The 22,728-nt window shown below is 46.5% G+C and overlaps 1 protein-coding gene across 1 annotated transcript; it reads right to left on the bottom strand.

Moving 5' to 3' along the window:
- Window positions 1-1,050: 1,050 nt before the first annotated feature.
- Window positions 1,051-21,250, bottom strand: wizb (WIZ zinc finger b; the record flags this gene model as incomplete). The annotated part of the gene is made up of 16 exons (XM_080043358.1): window positions 1,051-2,541; window positions 3,439-3,604; window positions 4,446-4,692; window positions 7,110-7,321; window positions 7,413-7,988; window positions 9,009-9,524; window positions 9,966-10,409; window positions 10,949-11,488; window positions 12,402-12,536; window positions 14,870-15,253; window positions 15,926-16,354; window positions 17,576-19,240; window positions 19,330-19,469; window positions 20,182-20,257; window positions 20,515-20,719; window positions 21,143-21,250. The coding sequence occupies 16 exons, from the start codon at window positions 21,248-21,250 to the stop codon at window positions 2,205-2,207; spliced, it is 6,180 nt and encodes a 2,059-aa protein (XP_079899484.1). The 3' UTR covers window positions 1,051-2,204.
- Between the last annotated feature and the right edge of the window lie 1,478 nt (window positions 21,251-22,728).

Here is a 22,728-nt window from a genome sequence, read left to right as displayed (position 1 = left end):
ATCTCAACATGCAAAGTACACCCCTTTGAGGCCTGCTTTGACAATCACACTGAAATCTGTTCCACACACACACACACACACACACACACACAGTCACTCGCCAGTCCTAAACCTTCGACACTCTCACCAGCACCAGAGTTTCAGCTTGGAGAGACTAAACAGATACAAATTAAAAAATACTCTAAGTTTCACCTTGCAGGACTGCAAATACAGAAATGCACAGAGCAATAAAAAATACATAGCATCAAAGGTTTAAATCAAATCACCATAGAGGAATTAAGATCACTTCTTATTTTTTGAACTACCTCGCTAATAGAACTGCTGATAGCTCTACTAGCATCAGCAGTTGCTTAAGTACATGTAGTTATATAGTAGGTATCTATACTCCATAAAAGGGTTTGGGTATCGCTTGGATTCGAACATGGGCAACACTGGAGCAAAAACTTTAAAAGTTCCTACTAGGACTTGATGGACCCTTTAGTTATAGCTTCAGTCATGGGTCGATATGGACGCACACTGAAGCAATGTGGAAAGAAAACAGGCCGCAGACGCCCCGAGGTCAGACGTGGATCTGTGTTCGGACTAAGGGGGCTGACCCTTCTCAAGTTTGGTTTGTGTTCATGTTTAATATGAAGAACAGAACCCTATGGTAACAAACAAGAGTGCCATGTAGTCACTCCAGAAGCCAGAGTCTTTCAAACAGGAGGGGGGAGGGGACTTTGTGGTGGATGCAGATCACCGTTGGTTGAGTCCTTTGTTCAGTGTGGAGCCCTGGGGGAACTCGATAGCTGTGCAGAGTTTCCTCCACCATCAGGTCCAATGTAAACAGCTTTTTACAGAGGCAAGACCAGGAAGTGAACTGACTCTTTGGCACATCGTGACATGACGACGGATGCATCCAAGTCCCCATCAGAGCAGAACGGACAGGCTCCCACAGGCTTAGTTCACTTTGAGCCAAGGAGGTGTCTTCCTATCAAGCAGTTTTACTTCTATGTCTATCTCTTTAAAATGGAAAAACTAAATGCACATTTGCCATGTAGTATGTACACATACACACACACACACACACACACACACACACACACACACACACACACACACACACACACACACACTTTGCACTTGTGTAAAAGTGCACCGCTGACCTATTACCAAACATTCCAAAGTTTTACTTAAGCTTTAAAATTATCTAACTTAGCACATTCAGATGCATAATAATAAATAAATAATAATTTGGGTTGAAAAAAAGGCAGGAAGAACATGGCAAAACTGCCAATGGAAAAAATAACATTGAAAAGTGTAACCTTAAAGGTTTTCTATGACCCTGCTTCTGTGGAGTAGTTACATCATGAAAGGTCAAACCGTCAATGGTGTAATAATAACACAGGGACAAATATTTGATTGTGTATGAATGTGCGCATATAAAGTATGAATAGGTGCTTTAAGCTACATTCAAACTAAATGTATATTTTGGGGTCAGTATTACATTATAAAGTTAACTTGGGAGGAGGGATCTTCCCTTTTTTTTGGGTGTGCTTCCACTTCTTGCTCCTTTTTAACCAATCGGAATTAAGTCTTTGACAGATTCCACCCATTTTAAATGGGCGTCTCAGTAAGTGCTCAGTGACAATGTCAACATTAAAAGTGCCTGTTTTTTTAACACTAAGTGTTACGACATGTTTGAAGTCTCGACCACGAGACTAGCATGATTATGAATGTCAGTTAATCTCAGTCAGGAACGTTTTTAGGTGAGAGGCTGAGGCCAGCGCTACCAGCGTGCTGATAGAAATGGTCAAATACTCAGCGGTCTCAGTAATGCACTGTTAATACGGGGCAGGTTGATAAAGGGCTACATTAGCCCCTACGTCAGCCAGTGAACAGCAGCAGAGGTACAGCAACGGTCCACGTCAATGCCCGGACATTCAATTTGGACAAGGCAAAGCCCCAAAACACTGGTTCACCTCGGACACTTCCCACAAGCGTCCATCGCCCGGTGCACAGATAAGCCACGGGAGCTTTGTTCCCATGGTAACCCAGGGGAATTAGTAACAGTCTAGAAAGTTGCTTCCAAAAAGGTGCTCAGAGGGCTGTTTGGAGGGGGAACACTCTGTGAAGGCCAAGGGACAGAAACGGATGGAGGAAAAAGGGAAAAACGCAGGAAAACACAAAAAGATGGTCAAAGGACAGTGACGACGAATTTGAGCTTACACTGTCTGGGCGGGCAGGGGAATGGGAGCCGGAGACGTTTTAGGCTGCTCCTCTGAGGCCTTAACTATCTCGGTGGCAGTGACAGGAGGAGCGCACTCGGGGCTGCTGGGAGCTGTAGTGCGGGTGGGGAGAGGGGAGATGGCAGGTGTGGTGGTGGAAGAGGTTGTGCTGGAGGTAGAGGTGGAGGCTGGAGCCTTTGCCTGGCCCGGGGCAGGGGGGGCGGCGGGCTCAGCTTTGGGCTTGTTGTAGTTCATCTTGAGGATGTGCTGCTGGAGGTGTCTGATCCAGTCCTCCTGCACCGACAGCGGACCGTGAAACTCCACCTCGCAGAACCTTCAGACAAGACAAATGAGTTAAAAGATGGGAATTATTGTGCAGCTTAACAATGGACCACGTACACCTTGTGGCACCAGTACACACAAAATAAAATAAAACACAAAGCAAAAGTTTGTAAAATATTTGAACTGCAGTTGTATTACAACTTAAAGGGGACATATAATTTGTCTTGATTCAAAGTGTATTTTTGAAGTGTACTAGAAGCAGTTTTTTTTTGTTTATTGTTCAAAAAAAGCATAATTTTTCTCACTTTGCCACAATCACACAATCTTCATCGTCTATTTCCAGCCCTTTTCACCCTCTTTCTAAAACAGTTATTGTTAGCACCAAATCCCCCCTTGTAAAAAAAAACGCCCAGTCTGCCCTGATAAGCCAAATCATGTAGGATTTTTCACTGCTTTAACACTAAGTAAATGTACCTCTGGGGCCTTATGTATGGACTACCTATGGGAAGTATGATATGTTGATGAGCTGCAGAGTCTCTGGTGTGCAATTTGGAGCTACACATGGGGGGTGTAATATGCTAATGAGCTTAATAGTGTTGGATCACATTCCGCAACTCATTTGAACAGCATGTGGATTTACACCTTTTCTGACACAAACAGCCCAAAATAAACTTCTATTATGGGCTGGTAAGGACACCAAATATCCAAACATGTGTGAAGAAACACTGAACAACTCAGTTTTTCACTTCGCTCACTCATGTTTCCACAAAATCTCAAATGATTCCCTATTCTCAATATAGTGCATTAGCAATTAAACGTGGAGAAATCTGTGGGGGTGGAGATTACTGCTTGGGTTTAAAGGACTATTTAAAAATCATACACACAGTTGTATTAATGATGCTGTCTCCAAATATCTAATGTTAAGGGCAGACACACAGGTTGCACTTACCGGCACTTGAGGGTGTAGAACTTGCCCACCAGTTTGACCAGTGGGTAGGAGGGGGGTTTGGGCACCAGGGCAGGGATGGTGCCTGTGCGGGGGGGCTTAGGGGAGCCGCTGTCCCTCTCAGTTCCATCCGGGAAAGACGGGTGCTTCAAGGGCCGACGCTCAAAACCTTAGTGAGAAGAGAGGGAAGAGACAAACAGGGTTAGTGCAAAAAGTCATTTTGTTGAAAGCCAATGAGGAGGATTTTCTTCCTTAACCCAGCAGATGCATAAATTACAATACATCTCTTTTTTTCTCAATTCATTTTGTTCATATATTCTTCAATAGATCTGATGTTCACATGGGACCGCATCAGTTCTTTTCAAAGACATAAAGCGAGCCGACTCAACATCAACAAATAAAGATGAAAGGCAACTCACTGTCACTAACCATCCCAGAACCTCGATGTTGGCATGCTAAAGCGTGGCTAAAAACAGCTTAGCAACCTTAGCAAATATCAGTAGACATGTAGGATGAGTCAAATATTTGAAATAAACTAGTAAGGCTAGCACTACCTCAACCAGAATACATTCAATTGACAAGTCGTCAGTATGTGATATTACATGCAGGCAAATGTACTCTGTCCGAGTGCATGATTTGATTTGATTTGATACATATCTATTGTCCCCGAGGTGCAATTTGTTCTGCATTCAGTAATAAAAACAGTACCATAAAGTCAAACTCTACATGGAGAGGATGCTGAGGGTCAGACAGAATGGCCTTTGCCTTTCGAAGGCTCTCACTTAGTAAATATGTCCAAGGTTATCCAGGTCAAGGTCAATGGTCTTCTGGCAAAGCAGGAACATTTTTCCAAGCATTTTTTTGTCACCAATACTAGGGTTGCCGAACCGACGGATCTTTCCCAATGTAAAAATGGACTCAATAAAAGAACAATTACATTTTTTTTAAAGCGATCTGTCCAAAGCTGAGGCAATAAAACATGAAAGCATGAGCATATGCGTGGCGTGTACCTCTGGGCAGGCGTACGTTGAGCTCGCTGCGTGCCACCTGTGCTTGGAGCGGGAGGCTGCCGGTGAGCCGTGTGGGGCAGGGACTGCTGCGACCTGGCCTGAGGGGAGCCCCCTGTGGGTGGGTACCAGCCTCACACTCTGCTGACCTGGAAGATCCCTGGCTGACCTCACGACTCAGCGGACGCACCAGGCTCACAGCCAGGGAAGAAGACCAGGAGGAGGAAGAGGAGGAGGAAGAGGAGGCCTTCTGCGATATGGAGATGGATAGAATTATACGATTAGAATTCTCATCAGCATTGTACCAACGAGGGATGCATGAGCAGCCTGGCCAGGTGTTATTATCATATAACATCATACAAGGGTAGTTGGACTAACAAGGTCATAAAAAGGCTCAAAATAATGCTTAATCTCTCTCAAAAAAATAAATCATAAAATACTGATAGAATTAATGGAATCTTAAAGGAATAGTTAGACATGTTGGGACATTCACTTTATTGCTGTGAGTTAGATGAGAAGATTGATACCACTCCACTCACATATCTGTGCAGTAAATGTGAAGCAACAGCCAGCAGCTTGTTAGCGTAGCTTAGCATAAAGACCGGATAAAGAGGGAAACGGCTAGCTTGTCTCTGTCCAAAGATAACAAAAACACACACAGCTCTGTAGAGTATAATGTTATCTATACAATAATAGTTGGTTAATTGGTCTTTGTATAAACGTATTATTTTTTTAGATTGACTTTTCCATATATGAGCAAAGCAATATGGAGATCTAATAGGTACCTGTATATTTAAAATATATATTTAGAAGATAGTATGTGAGTCAGACTAATGTATCTGGAATTGATCTCTAATTGGAAATGATAATCATTTAGACAGCAGTGACAGAAAACATTCTGTTTTGTTATTTGTTGTTTTACAATTAATTTAGCACAGCATCCCTGTGCTTTAAGATAACTGATAACCATTAAAGTGCACCAGTCATTATAAAAGCATTTATTAAGAGACCAATTACGATCACATGCATGTAAATAAGCAAGTAAGTCACCATTTTGCAAATAAAAATCCAAAATACTGTTTTTTAGGTATTAATACTGCCATGTAACTAGAATACTAAACTATGCATCGTGTCTGTGCTGACTGGCAGATTACTGCGATCAACAGGAAATGAACTGTCAACTACTCAACTACATTCTCTGGTTTCAGACTATGACATTTGTGAATCATTTCTGCTTTTCTCTGTTCAAAATCATTGTTGGCTTATTATCTTTTTTGGTTAATGGAATGTTCAGAAAAAACAAGACCTTTTTAAAGACATCACCAATGGACTCTGGAAAAATTATGATCGTCATTTCCCCCCATATTTCCTATCACAATTTCCTTCAGCCCAATGTGACGGGTTACTTGCATACAACACATTGAGTTTACGACCTAATAAGGCCGCATAAGAAAGTAGCACATCCTTTCCCTATAAGCAACTGGAACTAGGTCACGTTAAACATCTTTGCTTGTAAAAATGGCCTCATGATTACCACATAACAACATTTTTCAATTTCCAGGCAATCATTTAATCAAAGAATGGTCTGTATGTTTAAGTCTATTTCAAATCATTCCATCAGTCACTACTCGGCCTTCCGATTCAAGCCTAACAATACGGGTGCAACAACACACAGCTTAGTTCATTCCTAATGAAAAAAACCTTTGCAATATGATCACAAGGACATTTAGACAGGTGATCCATTCTGTATGTGTGTCACATCACAGCTCAGGGAGAGGGAGAGGGAGAGAGAGAGTGACGCAAATGCACCAGAAACTAATTCAGGAGGGAGAAAAGGAAAGAAAGAGAAAAAAGAAAAGAAGAAAAGCGTACGTTTTCTCCTATCAACAGCATGCCATAATTTATCTGAGGATGAAACATAAGCTGCCAGGCACCCTGGTTACTATGGCAACTATCGAGTCAATAGCTGAGTTGTTCTGGCATCTGTCCCCGCAGTGATTTTCGCAGGGTGTTAAGACACAGGATCTACAGTAAGGCTCAAAGCTGCTAGACAACACGTCTGAAGCGTTTCCAAGACACAAAATGTCTGTCGCGCCACCAGCCGAGGCCCGTTAGATCTCCAGGCATGACGCCTATTCAAAGGCACCTGGAGGAGGGCGAGTGTGTCACAAAGGGAGCACAGTGGGTTACTATGTTGTACTGTATAGCAGCTTAGCTTTGTGGGAGACACAAGTTCTTCCAATGATATTTAAAATGTTTGCTATCAAGGAGAAATCACACCCATAATGAATAGACTTCACTTCACTGAAGCTATGTTACTATTGTGACATCGTAGCAGCGGGACACAGTGTAGCCTGCTGACACAACACAAGACTTCTTGCCAAGGTGACTACACACAGCGGTTTATCTTTTGCATGGAAAATATGATTCTGTCGACCATCGGAGAGCAGTGTGTAGCTCTACCCTTCTGGGAACCTTTGGGACGACTTGGCACATAAAGGATGACAAAAAAAGGTGCCGCGTGGTTTGCTTATAATTGTACCATTTCCAACTTTTGGCTGTGGAAATGCAAATAAATGCGTGCCGAGCCGTGCGGTGCCGCTCGCTTGAAACAAGGCTTTACATTGAAGAGAATAACAAGCTTTCTGGCCGGAAGCCTCTCCTTACCTTCTTGAGGGTGGTGCGGCTGCCCTGCATGTAACTCCGGTGCATCTCCAACACCTTCTGCGGCCTGCTGCGCATCCAGGCGCTAAGCGTCTCTATGGGGGATCCATTCACACACCACTCGGTCACACCAAACTGCCTCAGGTGGGCACGCGCATGACTGGCCAGAGCCTTACGGTTCTCAAAGTAGAAGCCGCACAGCTCACAACTGGGATCTGTAGGGATACGGTCAAATATAATAGTGAAGCTGGGGGCCTTGTTTTAAAGAATAAGGTTCAGCAGCACAAACACCTCACAATGACTTACCCTGGTGTCCGTGCTTTTCTGGGGAGGGTTTTCTTTTGAAGGAGAAATCCTGTGGCAGAGATGAGTAAGTCTTGAGCTGAAGTGGAGACGAGTGTCCAGTCTCTGCTGATTGGGCGTCCTCAGACAGAGGCCTTTTGCCCAGTGGAGACATCCTGAAATACTTCCCTGCAGGTGGGGTTGCAGAAGCGCCCACGGACCCCAGGCCCTGCTTATGGAGCCTAGACCCCGACTGCAGCAGGCTGAGGGGAGATTTACGGTATTTGGAGGACTGGTAGCTGGAAAAGCCCAACCCCTCTGTGCTGAAGGGCCCCCCTGTGTTCTCCCATAGGGGACTGCTTGCTCCGTGGCCCGACTCCTTCTTCACAGCCTGGTCAGAGCGAGAGGAGGAGCCCAGCCCTCTCTTGTGCATGACCTCCCTCAGGGTGTCGATGGGAGAGCCGTTGACGGACCACTCGGTGATGCCCATCTGTCGCAGGTGGGAGCGGGCGTGGCTGGAGAGGCCTTTACGGTTCTCGAAATACTCCCCACAGAACTCACAGCGGATATCTCTTAAAGGCTCCACTTCATGCGCCATGGCTGCAAAGACAGCAGAGGGAGAAAGTTCATGGCAAGATTGTATTTTTTGCAAGTTTACTTAGAAAAAAAGTTCTAATTTTGAGATACACTTATTTGCTTTCTTGTTGAGAGATAGATACGTGCAGACAATCGGTTGTTTAGCTTAGCATATGGTAACTGATGGAAACGGGGAAACAGCGAGCTTGTTCAAAGATGACAAAATCCTTGTACTAGCACTACTATAAGGCTAAGAAAATACCACGTTATATCTAGTTTGTTTACAAGTAGTAAAACATTTTTTTTTAAAGTTACTGCAAAAATCATGTAGGCTACTCTGTCAATTCTCAGCCACTTCCTGTAGTCTCTGCCGGTTGCCTGACAAGGGGTCCTGGCCAAAGAAGTTCAAGAAAGTTTGGCATGTACAGCATTTCATGCATTTCCAGCAGAAACCCACTATAAAAAAAAATGGCAGTGCAACACGGAAATGTGCCCCACTCTTATGTAATAAAAATAATAATATCTTTCATTTATATAGCGCTTCTCTCACACTCAAAGAGCTTACTATAAAATGTTTATTCAAAGGAAATAAAAAGTGATTAAACACTTGCCAACATTATATTCAATTCATACCAAGTTTATTCTGAAAAATGCCAATTCCATTTACAGACTGCACCTTTAAAGCTATAGTGCGTAACTTCTGTCGCCCCCATGAGGAATTCTAAGTTATTACCACAACACTGTCTGCGAATTTACACAAGGTTAGCCCTCGATGATCGAGTATGGATTTTATCCCTGGTGCTGTACGTCCATGTTTTTAGCAGTAGAATCAACAAATTAAACAATTCTAGGCCGGGCGACACCAGTTCGTAAACGCTGCCATACTGAGAAACAAAGAGAGAGTTTTGTGGAGCTGATTTGAACTAATTTGGCAATGGCTTGAATGTAACCGACAATCGTTTCACATGAAAAAGCTACGCATTATAGCTTCTTAAGATTGCTAACGAAGCCTTGCAGACAAAAACTGAGGACTGCTACAGTTACCCAGATTGAGGGGGAACACGCTGTCAGAGCTGCTCCAGTTGAGAGGTTCACTGGAGAAGCCGGAGGACGATCTCCCCGTAACAGCTGCGGCGGGCGCGGTGATCTCCAGCTGCAGCGGCTCAGGCTTAAGCTTGAGGATCAGCCCGCTCGGAGAAGACGTTGTGCTGGACTTAGCCATTGAGGCGGGCTGAGCGGGGCTGGAGGGCCGGGCGAAGGCAAAGGGCAGACGACTGAGGAGCATGGCCGAAGGAGAGGAGGAGGAGGAGGTGGACAGAGGCGAGCGAGGGGGTCCCGGGGAGGACGGTGGAGGAGGAGGTTTGAGAGGCTTGAGAGGGAGAGCGCAGGGCAGGCCCCGTCGGGTGATGACCTCCCTCAGGGTGTCGATGGGAGAGCCGTTGACGGACCACTCGGTGATGCCCATCTGTCGCAGGTGGGAGCGGGCGTGGCTGGAGAGGCCTTTACGATTCTCAAAATACTCGCCGCAGAACTCGCAGCCGATTTCCTTTGGCGGTTCACCTGGTAGAGTAGAGAAGGGGAATGAGCATTTTTTAAAGGGGAGTCAGCGATTTTTTGGAGAATAGTTGTTGTCAAAATCATCAGTGACTATTTTCCTCACGATCCGCTGCCTGTTCGTACTGTGCACACGGCTGAAAACAAAATCAAATGTTCATACACAACCTATGCTCTGTTCAAACGGGCATGTTGCTAGCAACGGTGAGCCCCCTGTGTTGACATACCCTTTGTTTACCAACCAGTTATTAACAGAACCTAGGTTGTGTTTAAACATGAGATTGTTTTGCGGTGCACACACACAGTGCGAACAGGTAGTGGATCGTGAGAAGATATTCAGTGATTTTGACTAAAAAGTGATTTTGACATCAAGCTTTCTACAGAATCACTGACTCATCAGAAAAGATCTAATCCACCATCAGTCCTGGCAAAGCAATCAATACTCACTGTGTGGAAGGGCCATGAGCTCCCCGCTACTCAGGCGGAAGACCCGCATGGAAGAAGACTTGTGACGCTTGGCGGGCGGGCCAAGTAGAGAGGAGGAAGAGGTAGCTTTGGAAGTGGAGCCGCCCCTGGCCGTGGTCACCTTATAGAGGAGGGATGGAGAGGAGAGGCTGAGCAGGGGAGACTGCTTCAGGGAGTGGAGTGTTGTGGTGGAGTAGCCCGAGCGTTCCGCGTGGCCGTCTGGCTGCATGGCGCCGGCTTTGTGCTTGAAGTCGTCCGTGTCGATGAGCTGGTTGAGCAGGTCGATGGGGGAGCCCTTGGACTCAGAGTACTCCACCCCAAAGTGCCGCAGGTGGGCTCGAGCGTGGCTGGACAAGCCCTTCCGCGTCTCGAACCAGGCGCCACACAGCTGACAAACGATGTCCTTGTTGGGGTCCACCTCCAGGGCTGCACCCGAAAGAAGAAGAAAATAACTGCCTTAGACTAATTAGAACTATGAACAAAGAAACAGTTAAAAACAACATTATGAATCCCAATGAGCATACACGTAATTAGGCCTGGGCCACACATCCTGCAATTTTTTTTTGTCCTGTTACAATTTAAAATAATCCAATATAGATATCTTCAATGTAGATATCTTCAGCATCTTCAGCTGGTCTATTCAACCTTAGATAAGGTCACGTGGATGCACTGCGCCAGTTGATGATGTTTTATCCTGAATAAGCTTTACATTTCTATTTTCCATATTCATTATGTATTAATAACGGCTATATCTATAAAAATAAATATAAAAATGTAAATAAGTAATGTGCTGACAAAATGTATTGTTGTTTAATCTACTTTTGCAAAAAGTTTTGTAAAAAAAAAAAAAAAAAGTTTCCGCATACTGGAATGCCTTGAATACCTAACTGACGTATAGTAGTATATTCAAATGACTCGAGCCAGCCCTGCCAACAATGTAACTTTCTTAAGGCATTGACACTTACTGAGGTTGAGTGGAGCGTCATTCTCCTGCGGTGCCCAGAGGGGTTTGGACGTTGAGAGGGTGGAAGTGGCCGAGAAACTGGAGGTCAGGCTTTTCAATCCCCCTTGTGCCTTGTGCTCCGGTGAGCGCAGGGGCGAAGACACGGGCAGCAGGGAGGAGATGGGGGCTTTCCTCACCACCGAGGGAGGGGAGACGGAGCGGGGCGCGGCCGGAGAGGCACCGGGGGAAGGGGTGGGCGTGCGTGAGGGAGACAGGGGCACCGCTTTCACCGCTCTGGCCAGGGCGGACAGAGGGATGGGTTTCTGGTCCAGGTCCATGTCTCCTAGATCCTCCTCATCTTTCTGAGCTGGCTGTGGAAGAGGGGAGCTTATGTGGCCGTCTGCGTCTCGCTCCTTGGTGATCTGGTAAAGGAGATGGATGGGCGCCCCGCTGCTCTCCGAGACGCTGATGCCCAGTTGGCGCAGGTGGGAGCGGGCGTGGCTGGACAGGCCCCGCCGGGTCTCAAACTGAGCTCCACACAACGCGCACTTTAAGTCTTGGACTGGAACAAAGAGGCGAGAACAGAGGAGACATTATTTTCTAAAGGGTGGTTTCACACAAGCCTAGTTTGGTTGGATTGAAACAAAACTCTGGTTTGTTTTTCCAACTTCGCTGTGGTTCATTTGTGCAAAAGAGGACCTTGACCTTGTCGAAAGGTGATCTCGATCTACGCTTCCAAACAAACTTTTGGGGCAGTTTGTTTGTGGTGCGAGTCCAACACAACTGTACTAAGCATAGTATATAGTATAGTAGATAGAATATGTTTGCACTAAACAAGCTCCCGTAAGCAAGCTACGCTGTGCATTATAGGATTAGGAAGACAATGTACTTCCTGTAATTTCTTTTTGGGGTTTTCAAGTATGAACATTCTGACCAATTGTAAAGTGGTTCAGGAACAACATTATTGCTCCTGCCACCTCTGACCAATGAGTGAAAAGTACTTTCTACTGTTGCTTTTGCTGCTGCATTTTGGTTCCCTTCACCCACTGATTCGGACCAGAGGAAACAATAGGTGTGAAAGAGAACCGAACAAGCAGGCGTGTAACCGTCCTAACAAACTGTTCATGTAGTCTTTCATTATTTAAACCAGGTGCAGCGCTAACACAAAGTTTGCAGAACAACAGCAGGTGGCTGAGGTTCTTTTAGAGGCCACAGAAATCCCAGAGGACGCGTCACCTCACTTACCCTTCCTGTCACCCTGCAACACCAGCCAAGTGTGAGGTGCTCTCATTAGCTCCTAAATGCATTTGTCTACTCAGGATTTCCCCTGGGGACCACCCCCTGACGCTGACCCAAGGTCAGTTTTTACATTTCCCCACCAACGACAGCTACGATAGGGCTTTGCTTTGCCGTAGCAAATCAGATCCCTTGTCAACACTCTGGGGTCAGCCTTGCCACATTTCTCTCTCTCTCACCCTGGGAATCTGCATTGTGCCCGGGGGAGAGGCCGTCTGAGTCCACGCTGTTGCTCCCAGGGCTCAGGCGCAGACCGTCCACATCTGGAAGCCTCCGCAGCTCATCCTCTTCTTCAGCTGCTTCCTCCTCCTCACCTAAAGCAATGATACAGACCATATCCACCGTGAGTGCATAAATGCCACGTTAATGAGGCCAACTAAAATGACAATAAATCACTTTAAAAAAATGTATATCGCCTAATAAAAATCCACCTCATCACTGACTGATTCTGAAAATGCCTCTAAGATAAGTCTGCCTTTTAAAGCATTTAAAACATTTGTGTAAACGCCTCAAGGGGAATAATTATGAGATGCAGAGAGCTGAGAGCAGAAAAATAATTTCAGTCTGGAGAGATCATTGCCTATAATTTACCAGTCCTTGTTATAACAGCGCATAACGTCTTCTGCTAAGCAAGCATTCAAATTCGGAAAAATAAGTGATAATTGCTGATCTGTATGAAACAAACATGGCAGTCTCGGTTTCCCCCGCAGTCATGCATTCCTGGGACAAAAGTGCCATTTTCTGCGACAAATCGGTAAATCAAAAGAGACGTCGTGGAGACAGACAATGCTTTTTGTCTGGTGGGCGGCTCTGCGCTTGTCAGTTCATCTCTTGACTGTAAAGGAGCGGCGATGTGAGTGTGACACCTCGGAGCGCAGCGTTATAACGCCGCCTGTTATAATAAGGAAGACAATGCCAAATCATCAGCCTTAGGATTTATTTGGAGTAAAAACAATAACGGCACAAGTAGCCTAGCGAGTGACCCCGCTAACTTGACTTTGTGACCATCCAGGCTGAGGAGTAACACACCGAGCAACCCGACACTTCCAAGTAAAAGTGCTACTTTTATACTTGGTGGATCGGGATAAGTTGTAATAAGATTACTGCCTACGACCGCCTGCAGTCCACAAAGTTACCGCGTTACCCCGGGCGATCGTAGCCTACTTCTTAGTTTATTATTCACAAACATGCACAAATGCGTGCACTTGAGAGCACAGCGTGTCCTCTAGTATCAAAAATCAAAGCAAAGTAAAATGGCGAGGATTGGGCAACTGTAGGTAATTTTAGAGATCCTGCAGCATTGCAAATACTGAACGTCATCCCAGACGTGCACAATAAAAAAAAACACACACAGACACTAAGAAAACACAAAGAGTTACAACAACATCACTACAGCGACAAATCATCGCAATTGATCCGCGCGTGCACAACGGAAACACCCGAAACAGTGCCAATGGACCGCTTTACGAGCTTTTGACATGCATGTCATGGGGCTACCTGCATGGCCGCGCGCGACATTGATTTTCTTTCCACACGTTCTCAAATGATAACTGACTTTTTTTACTCTCTTTTTTTATGTCTCTCGTCTGGCACCAAATGTGACAGAAAGATGCGGCGAGAGACGGTGTGCGACGCCGCCGCGCGATCCGAGGGGCACTGGCATTAGGCTACAGCGCGCGTTACTCACCGGTCCGCAACCGCAGTGCATCGGACTCCCCGGCAGCTGAGGCCAGACAGTTTTTTCCGCTATTGTTTGGGTCTACGGGGAGGTGGAAGCAGCCATTTTGCCCCCATATGCACCGCTAAACTAAGGCGTGACCAATCGAGTGGAGGCGGAGGTTGGGATAAATGCACCGAGTGCCACATCAACCACGGGCATCAGGGACTCTCTCTCTTCTTCTCTCTCTTTCTCTTTAACTCTCACAAACACACACACACACACACACACGCTCTCTCTCTCTCGCTCTCTCTCTGATTTTCTCGACAGCCACCATCCTGACTCAAACACTTCACACAGCGCACATAAGGCAAACAGACATATCAGATGCAATAACACCAACACAATAACACCATCGGAACTGACACTTCCCACTTGCTTTGTGCGTTTGTAATAGGCCTCATCCACATCATCCCTCAGGGTCTCATTACTGAGCTAAACCCTGCATCAAGTTCAAAGGGCAAACACTGACAGGGTCACCACCAGGTAATAACCATCAAACACAACAGCAACAAACAGTAAAACCAAACAAAGTGTATTCAGAACAGCACTACTACTTTTTTATGATATTGCACATCTTCCCATCATCCTGGGAGAGGGATCCCTCCTCTCTTGCTCTCCCTGAGGTTTCTTCCATTTTTTCCCGCATCAACATTTTATTGGGGGAGGGATCATTTTTGAGCAACTTAATTGCCCCTTTTATGACCTTAGGGAAAGTGTGGAGGTCTATAGCCTGCAGGTCAAATACATTTATTTGAATAAACATTTAAAAAAAGGGCATTAAGGCACTCTGCACCCCTTCTGAGAACACCACTGACTGGCTGTAGGGATTGTGAAGCCCACTGAGGCAAACTGCTATTTGTGATATTGGGGCTATATAAATAAATATTTTACTTGATTTAAGGTGTGGGTCCATAATGGAAGACTTACCCCCACTCTCTCCCACACTGTCCTCCTTCTTGCAGTGTTGAGGAGATGCCGGAGGCTGTGCTTCATCAGAAACCGCCCTCTCACTGGTCTCCCCCTCCACCTTCACCTCCACCATTCCCTCCCCCTCCTCTTCCTCCTCCTCCTCCTCCATTTCATCCCACTCTTCCTGGCTCCGTGGGGGGGCTGTGGGGAGGACCAGGTCGGGCCTGCTGGAGAACAGCTCCCTCAGGATGTGGATGGGCGAGATGGTGACGTCCCAGTTGACGATGCCAAAGTCGCGTAGGTGTGCCCGGGCGTGGCTGGACAGGCCGGCCCGGGTGTCGAAGCCGGCGCTGCAGAACTCGCAGTGCATCACGCTGAATGTGCCCGGGTCAAAGTTGGCGACTGTGGGAGACGACAGGCAATAAGAAGTAGTGGCAGTTTAGACATCCGAGCGAATGTGCAGTGTGACACTTTTCAGATGTGTTGTTGGGTTCCTAAGCTGTTGTGATCCCTTGAATCATAGGGATGTCCTTGATGGCTTTGATTTACCAGCCGAACTTGTGAGTTCAATTACGGGGGGGATTTTTCACTAACAATATAGCCTCATGATGGTAATGTCGGCCTGTCAGTCCGTCACTTTATCTCAACAACTGCTGGATGGATAACCATGCAAATTTTGTACAGACTTTAATAGTCCCCAGAGAATGCATCCTATTGACTAACCCTAACCCTGACCTCCTGTCTTTTCCTCTCGCGCCAAAAGCAGAATAACATTTGTGATTTGGGGTGAAATGTCTCAAACACTGGATAGATGGCCATTTAATTTGATCCAGATTAATCACTTTCCCCTGGAGATGAATTGTCATCACTTTGGTGGCTTCTTAACTGTTTATTTAGCACCACTATCTGGTTAAATTTGGAATTTGGACATTTTTCAAGCGTATAGTGACCACTTTAAATAGCAGGTCACATAATGTGGCACATATCAGGGTCATGTGTGCAAAAACAAATTGAAAACAAAGACAAAAAATCTTGAGAATCTCCTACATTAACACATGTAAACAAGCCGCAGACCTTTCTTTTTCTTCTTCTGATAGGCGAACTTCTTCTCGATGGCGTTGACCTCCTCGGGGGATATGAAGTGACGCACGTTGTAGCTGACGCCCACTCGGTTCAGGTGGCCTCTCACGTGATTGGCCAGCCCGATGCCGTTGTGAAAGCGATCGGGGCAGTAAGGGCATTTCCTCTCCACACTCTTGAGTGCGTCCTCGTCCGTCTCGTCTCTGTCCTCCTCGCCCCAGATGCCCTCGGACAGGAAGCGCCTCACTCGCTCTTCGTCAGTGTCTTCCTCCTCGTCTTCATCGTCACTGTCTACGCCTGTCATGGCAGCAGTCACCCGGCTGCTCCGCCTCAGGAAGAAAACCTTTCCGTCTCTCTCCACTTCCAGCTTGTCTGCTCCGTCCTCCACACTCTTCTTAGGGGGGAGCGATAATGTAGCGCCATCTGACCAGAGAGAAAAAGTCAATGTTTAACAAGCAGACAAGCAGGCAAGTACTCATGTATACTGTATGTGCAGCTTGGGTTTGACTGGCTTCTTAACAGAAGCATAACATAACATAACAAAAATATTTATAGTTTGACCTCAGAGTTACACTCTAAAATGTCAAATTACACTTTAAAAGTATAATTCTGGTTTATTATAACTTGGCTTTCAATGTGGTAGTTCTGTGACGACCATTGACCGTTTCATTCCCAATTGTAATAACCACATCATACTCTTCCAAGTTAATTGCAGACATCGTGGAGAGCAACAGCAAACCCTACAAACAAGTGCAATAGAGCCGGAAATACTATCACTGAAGTGCTATCACTGTGTTTACATGCAGGGACAAATCTAGTTTTTCCATAAATCTTAAATTTTCTGCTGCAGATATTTTTATACAAACCCTTAATTGACCAGCTCTCTCTTAAGAATGCATGAAAACCCTGGAGAAAGAAAGTTTGGTTATATGTTATACTGACATACGTTTGCCTCGATAAGTTGTGAATGGCTTAAGTTTAGGGGCACAGCTGCTGGTTTACACCTCCAGCTGTTATGGGGAGAAATTAGCAGTTACTTGTAGTCGTATACTTTTTTCCACCTGGCAAATCCAAAAAAAAAAAAGTTCAATATTCACTGTGCTTTAAGCTAGTTTTGGTTTTCTGGGGGAAATATCTGCCCCTTTAGCAGTTAAATCCTCCACTATGTTTACCAACTAGATGCAAACGCTTACTCTCAGCTGTTTGGTGCTGGGCAGGTAGACTACAGTGGGTTTTTAATAGCTTCTTATCATTGAAAACAGCTGCCTACTGCAGCCTAGAAAATATGTCTGTGGTTAAGAGTGAACTAAAACAGTAAAGCGGTGGTCTGCAAAACCGAAAACAATTAGCTTAAAACTGCTTTAATGCCCCGTGCCGTGCGCATAGATGCACTACAAGGGTTGGGTGATACATCTCTGTGGCTTTGTCACCACAAGCCACACCTTTCAATTTACACATTGTCATTTGATCCATTGTTTATAGAAAACAATTGATTGGTGCCGCTTTAATTAGGTCTGTGTGATATGGTCTTCTGCCACATAGTACATACAAAGCAATGAACAAGTAGCATGTAAACTGTGTTTGTTTGGAAGAAATCAAGTAAAGTCAACTAGTCAAGTCTCTTTGTTCCACATCCATTCTCACCTGTGACCGAGCGAGCTCTGGTGTGCAGTTTCCCTTCAACAGGTGAGTGTGCCTCTTGTTGTTTGGAACACTCTGCGTCAAGCTCTGCACTCTGATCTCCATCCTGCTCTTCCTCTTCGCTCCCTTGCAGCTTGTCGTCTCCCGGTCTGGGCTGAAACTTGTCCAGATTAGTCCAACTCTTCCCCCTCCGGCTGAATCTCCTGTTCCCAACACTCTTGAAGACCAGCTGACTTGTGGGCCGGGCTGTGCCAACGTCTGGTGTTATGCTGCTGTCCTCAGAGGCCATGGTTCCCTGCTGGCTTATGCTGCCTTGAGTTGCTTCTCGTAGGGATCCAGATGCAGACTCAGAGAGATGGTCGGAATCCTCTGTGGGATTTGAACTATCAGCCGCTCCCTCATTAGACTTTAGACTCTGGCTAGTCGCCTCAGCCTGCGCCGCACTGCTGGAAACCTGTCCTGGGTGAACTAGTTTCTGGTGTTCCCTCATTACAGTTTGACTTGAGGTCAGGAAGGCACAATGAGCGCAGGCCAGGGACGCAGATGCCAAACGTGACGGTGAACTAGGGGATGGAGGGTCCGTCTGGCGAGTGGGTTTGTTTCTGTTGTGGGTCTTGGTGTGATTAGCCAGTGCCTGGGGCGTTCTTGTGCTGAAGTTACACTTGGGGCAGACAAAGCGACGGCGGTGGTGGTGGGCAGAAACAGCTCGGGCCTGAGCTGGAGTCCGGGCTGAATTCGGCGGAGTTGCGTCTGGGTGGAGAAGTGCTGTGTGTGCGTCTGGTGTTGAAACTGGGGCTGGGGAAAGAGCAGGAGAGGAGACTATTTCTGGGTCTGACATTGAGACGGTGCTCGCGTCTTGCGTGACGTCAGACTCTGAGCTCAAACGCTTCAGCACCTTACTGTCCAGTTTCCCAATCTCTCTCCCGTTTTCATTCAATTTCTCAATCTCCTCCAGGATCTTTAGACGGGACTCCTGGTGCCTTCTGTGGTGGTCTGCCAGCGCCAGGCGATTGGAAAGGTTCCATCCACACTCCGCACACCGAAAACGCCCGCCCTTCCCTGAACGCCTGCCGCCCCCTGCACCTCTCTGACAGTGCTCCACTATGTGCTCCTGCAAGTGGACCTGTTTCTTGAAATAAATGCTACATTCCACACAGGTGAAGATTTCTTTAGCCGGCACTAACCCACCGTCTTCCTCTTTGTCATCACTTTTGTCCCTGAACTTTATCGGTCCTTTCACTGCTCCCTCTGCGAAGTTGACCTCATCAAAATCATAAACCCCTCCTGCTCCTCCACTCTGCTGTGCCGGCTCAGTGGGTTTGGATTTTTGAGAACTCAGTCCTGTCCTCTGGTCAGTCTCAGGCCTCAAGGAGCCCAGCCCAGAGAAGGGCCTGAGCAGCACCCTCTTCTTTTTGCAGCGCTGAATAAATGTGCAGTGAGCCCAGGGGGCCGGAGGGGGACTCTCAGGGTCGGAGTCTCCGGGGAAGCTGTACACGTCTCTCTCGGGCTCCTTGATTTCTTTCCCCTTGGGCCTTTTCTCTGAATCACTTTTATAAACCGCCTCCTCCTCCTCCTCCTCCTCCTCCATTTGGCAACCTGCCTTTGGTTTTCGCTTGGACAGAAACAGCTCGGCTCGCTCAGATACATTCCAGACTTTGCTGTCTGCCACTGGGAAGAGAAGAAACAGAGGAATTATCAATGAAAAGGGAAGATATCAAATGTGCAGGCTGATTCTGTTTCTTCCAAATGGAACTTACATTCTGTTGGGCCAAGCTGAGATGTATTTGGCCTTGTGCTGTCGTTGTTGTGGTCAGACCCCTCCACGGGGGCAGGAGAGTCAGTGCTGCTGTGGGACTGCCACAGTTTTTCAGGTTCTTGGTCATCTTCAGTATCAAGTCTGGATGGATTCGGAAAGGAAGAGCGTTTCATGACGTTTCTAACCAGTTTTTCTCAGAGCAATAGTTACCATTGAAGACACTGAGGTCAGCCTTTCGCTATGTTATCTGGATATTTTCTGGTTTTTAGCATCTGATGCGGTTGAGTTAAAAACAAGTATTTGTCCCATGCCGATGCCAGCATCTGATATTTATATGTGATGCCTGTTGGGCCATCTAAATAGAAAAAGAAATACAGCAATAAGTATTTATCCCCCATAATTGTATTCCTGGCAGTGTAAAAACTAAACTAAACAAACTAAAAGAGCCTTATAACAGCAGTTAACAGCCTTATCTTCTAAATTAGAAATAAAACAGTAAAGGGTCTTATTTAATGGGTCTCTAATTTCTTTAAAAAAACACTTGGTAAGTTTCCTGGAAATAATAATATAATTTGGACTTTTCAATTGATAATTGGCTTCACTCCCAGTCTGAACACAAGTTAACAATTTGTACAGATTTTACCAACAGTGATCTTTACAGATGCTGATGGGTGATAGTATATGTCTGTCTGTCTGTCTGTCTGTCTGTCTGTCTGTCTGTCTGTCCGTCCGTCCGTCCGTCCGTCCGTCCGTCCGTCCGTCCGTCCGTCCGTCCATCCATCCATCCATCCGATCTATCTATCCATCCATCCATCTTTCCATCAGTTCACTAGCCTTTCCTCCTTCTCCTTACCTGAGTCCAGAAGGAGGAGATCCTGGGCTGTGAGCAGCCAGACCGTGAGGGTTAGAAAAGTGCTGTAGCTCCTCCTCTGACACACAGCAGCACACGAAACACACACAACATCACGTCACGGCTTAACAGTTATACAATCCAGAGAAAATGATGAGAGACATACATGCAGACTGAGTAACATTTAAAACAATCAGGGGACAACAATGATATATTACATGTAATAGCTAAGCTCACTCGGTACTGCTTCTAGCTTTGCTGCAGATTGTAATTGCTACTGCAGGCTTCCATTGTGCAACAGGTTTTTTTTCCAATAGATATTAAGCCACGTGTTACCGTCTATTGTTTCTTTCTCAGAGTCAGAGTCCCAGCTGAGGGAGGAGGGAAAGGCTGAGGACTTGAATCTCCTCTGTGCGTTCCTCCCCGGCTCTGCACCTGGCTGAGGGCCCTCTGTCTGCTTGGGGCCCTCTTCATCTCCAGCGTGGCCCCACGAGCACGAGGCAGACATCGGGCCGTCGCTCACGGTTGGAGGACATGAGGACTAGAGGAGAAAACATTACAGGTCTTGTGAACTCTCAGCTCTTATTGTCAGATGATTGTAATGGCAGCCAGTGGTGTGCACAAAGTTGATTATGCTGATCAGCTCCACAGAACTCTCTCTGTATTTCTCAGTATGGCAGCGTTTACAAACTGGTGAACTGGTGCGGTCAATAAATGTTTCAGTTGTGTATTTTACTGCTAAAACAAAACCTGGGCATACAGCAGGCGGAATAAAATCTAGGCGCTATCATCGAAGGCTTACCTCATGTACATGCGCTGACAATGCTGTTATTACTTAGAACTAGTACTATAGCGTTTTGCGTTTTTTCTATCATAGGGGCACCCCGGTAGTTTTGCCCCTGCCCCTTACAGAGTCTATGCACGCCACTGATGGTAGCAATGATACCTTCTGATGGTGACTCACCTGTAAGGTGCAGCTGAGGGAGGCAGGGGTGACGGGGTCTTGTGCTGAGTTTAAGGATTGGGGCCCATAGCTGGTCCCTGGGGTTAGGGGGGGCCCTTCTGGCTCCATGGCCCCCCAGAGAACAGTATGGAGTCCCTCTGGTGAGAGGCCAGCCTACATGGTGCAGTCTCCTCTTCCTCTGGACACATCAACACACAGACACACACAAAACAAAATGAAAGTTTCTATCTAGTGGCTTTACAAAAAGTTCCAACCATTTCACACCCACCACTGCTGGATCAGCCTCTGCTGCACATAGTGACTGCGCTAGAACAGCTGGCAGCTTGTAGGGAAGAAACAGAAAGCACATCAGACCAAAGGAAAGACAAATCTGCAGAATGTATCGTGCTCTGGCCCTCTTCAGGATTTATTTATTATTTTGCCAGCTGCAGCTTTTGGACTGTCTGACCCATTTTCACAAAATGTCTGCTCTTTAAGAATGAAACAGGGCGACCAACATGCTTATAAATAAGTGGCCTTTATACACTGCAGGCCTATGTCCTCTCGGTCCTCTCCTGCTGCCCCCTTCCCAAAACGTAGCAAAAACACCGGGGCACCTCAAGGTGTCCCACGGGCTGGCCCTCTGAGGACGTGGCTCATATCGATCCAGTCGCTGTCAGGTGAGTATAACAACAATGCATCCACGCACGATGCCGTTTAACCCCCCATCTCCATAAAAAACGCCCATAGGATGCATCTTTTTCACCCCCTGAAAGTGCAAATACTCACTGGAATCGGCCTGCTTTGCGGATCGCAAGGGGAAAGGGTTGGCTGTCTAAGCAGCGCTGGTCATACTTTGAAGACGGAGCTGACGCCTTTAACGCCCCGACAAGATGCTCGCCAGACGTTGGGACCGCTCCTCCTAAACTTGCTCCGTTTTCCAGCCCGCTCGTTTGCTCAGGTCTTCGCATGGATCCCTGGAAGATGCCAGACGGAGGACTCCATGTTATTTGGCTCGCAGGCACGCCACGGCTGCGTACGTAACGTCAACGGGGGAGGGCGACGGGAAGAGGTTTAGAGTCACCCCAACAGCACTGCCAAGTTGAATAAGTTTAACTTTTACGAGTTGTCCCTGATTGTATTCCAATGTATTGTGTGGTTACGCGGATGCACACGAGAGGATGTATTGTTTCTCAGGCGGGTTTAATCACTTTGCTCTGCAGCGAAATGCAGGACTGAGCAGCCCTAACCCGATACACTGATAACGTTTATATGTCAGAAATAATTTCAGATGGACAGGTAGAGGATAAATTATCAATTGTGCCAACTAGTGACAGTTGGCGATGTCATGTTGTCCCACATGTTCACCACTTCAACCAATAACGTGTTTTACTGAGCATACCATGTAAGCATCGATAAGGGCAGGAGTAGGATAGCCATACTGACTTTGTCAATTAGCGTGTGTACCAAATATTCCCCAAATGATGGAGATCAATAAACGCCGTACTACTGGATAATACACGGTGACCTGGCGCCCTCTGCTGGCTGTGGAAGAGGTAGGCTACTCGGCAGTAACCTACCACAGCATTAAAAAAGGAGGCTTTTTA

The sequence above is a fragment of the Ammodytes marinus genome, assembly GCF_949987685.1.
Source record: "Ammodytes marinus genome assembly, chromosome: 16".
NCBI classification, from domain to species: Eukaryota; Metazoa; Chordata; class Actinopteri; order Uranoscopiformes; family Ammodytidae; genus Ammodytes; species Ammodytes marinus.
The sequence above is the reverse complement of the archived record's forward strand: the minus strand, read 5'-3'. Positions and strand labels throughout refer to the sequence as shown.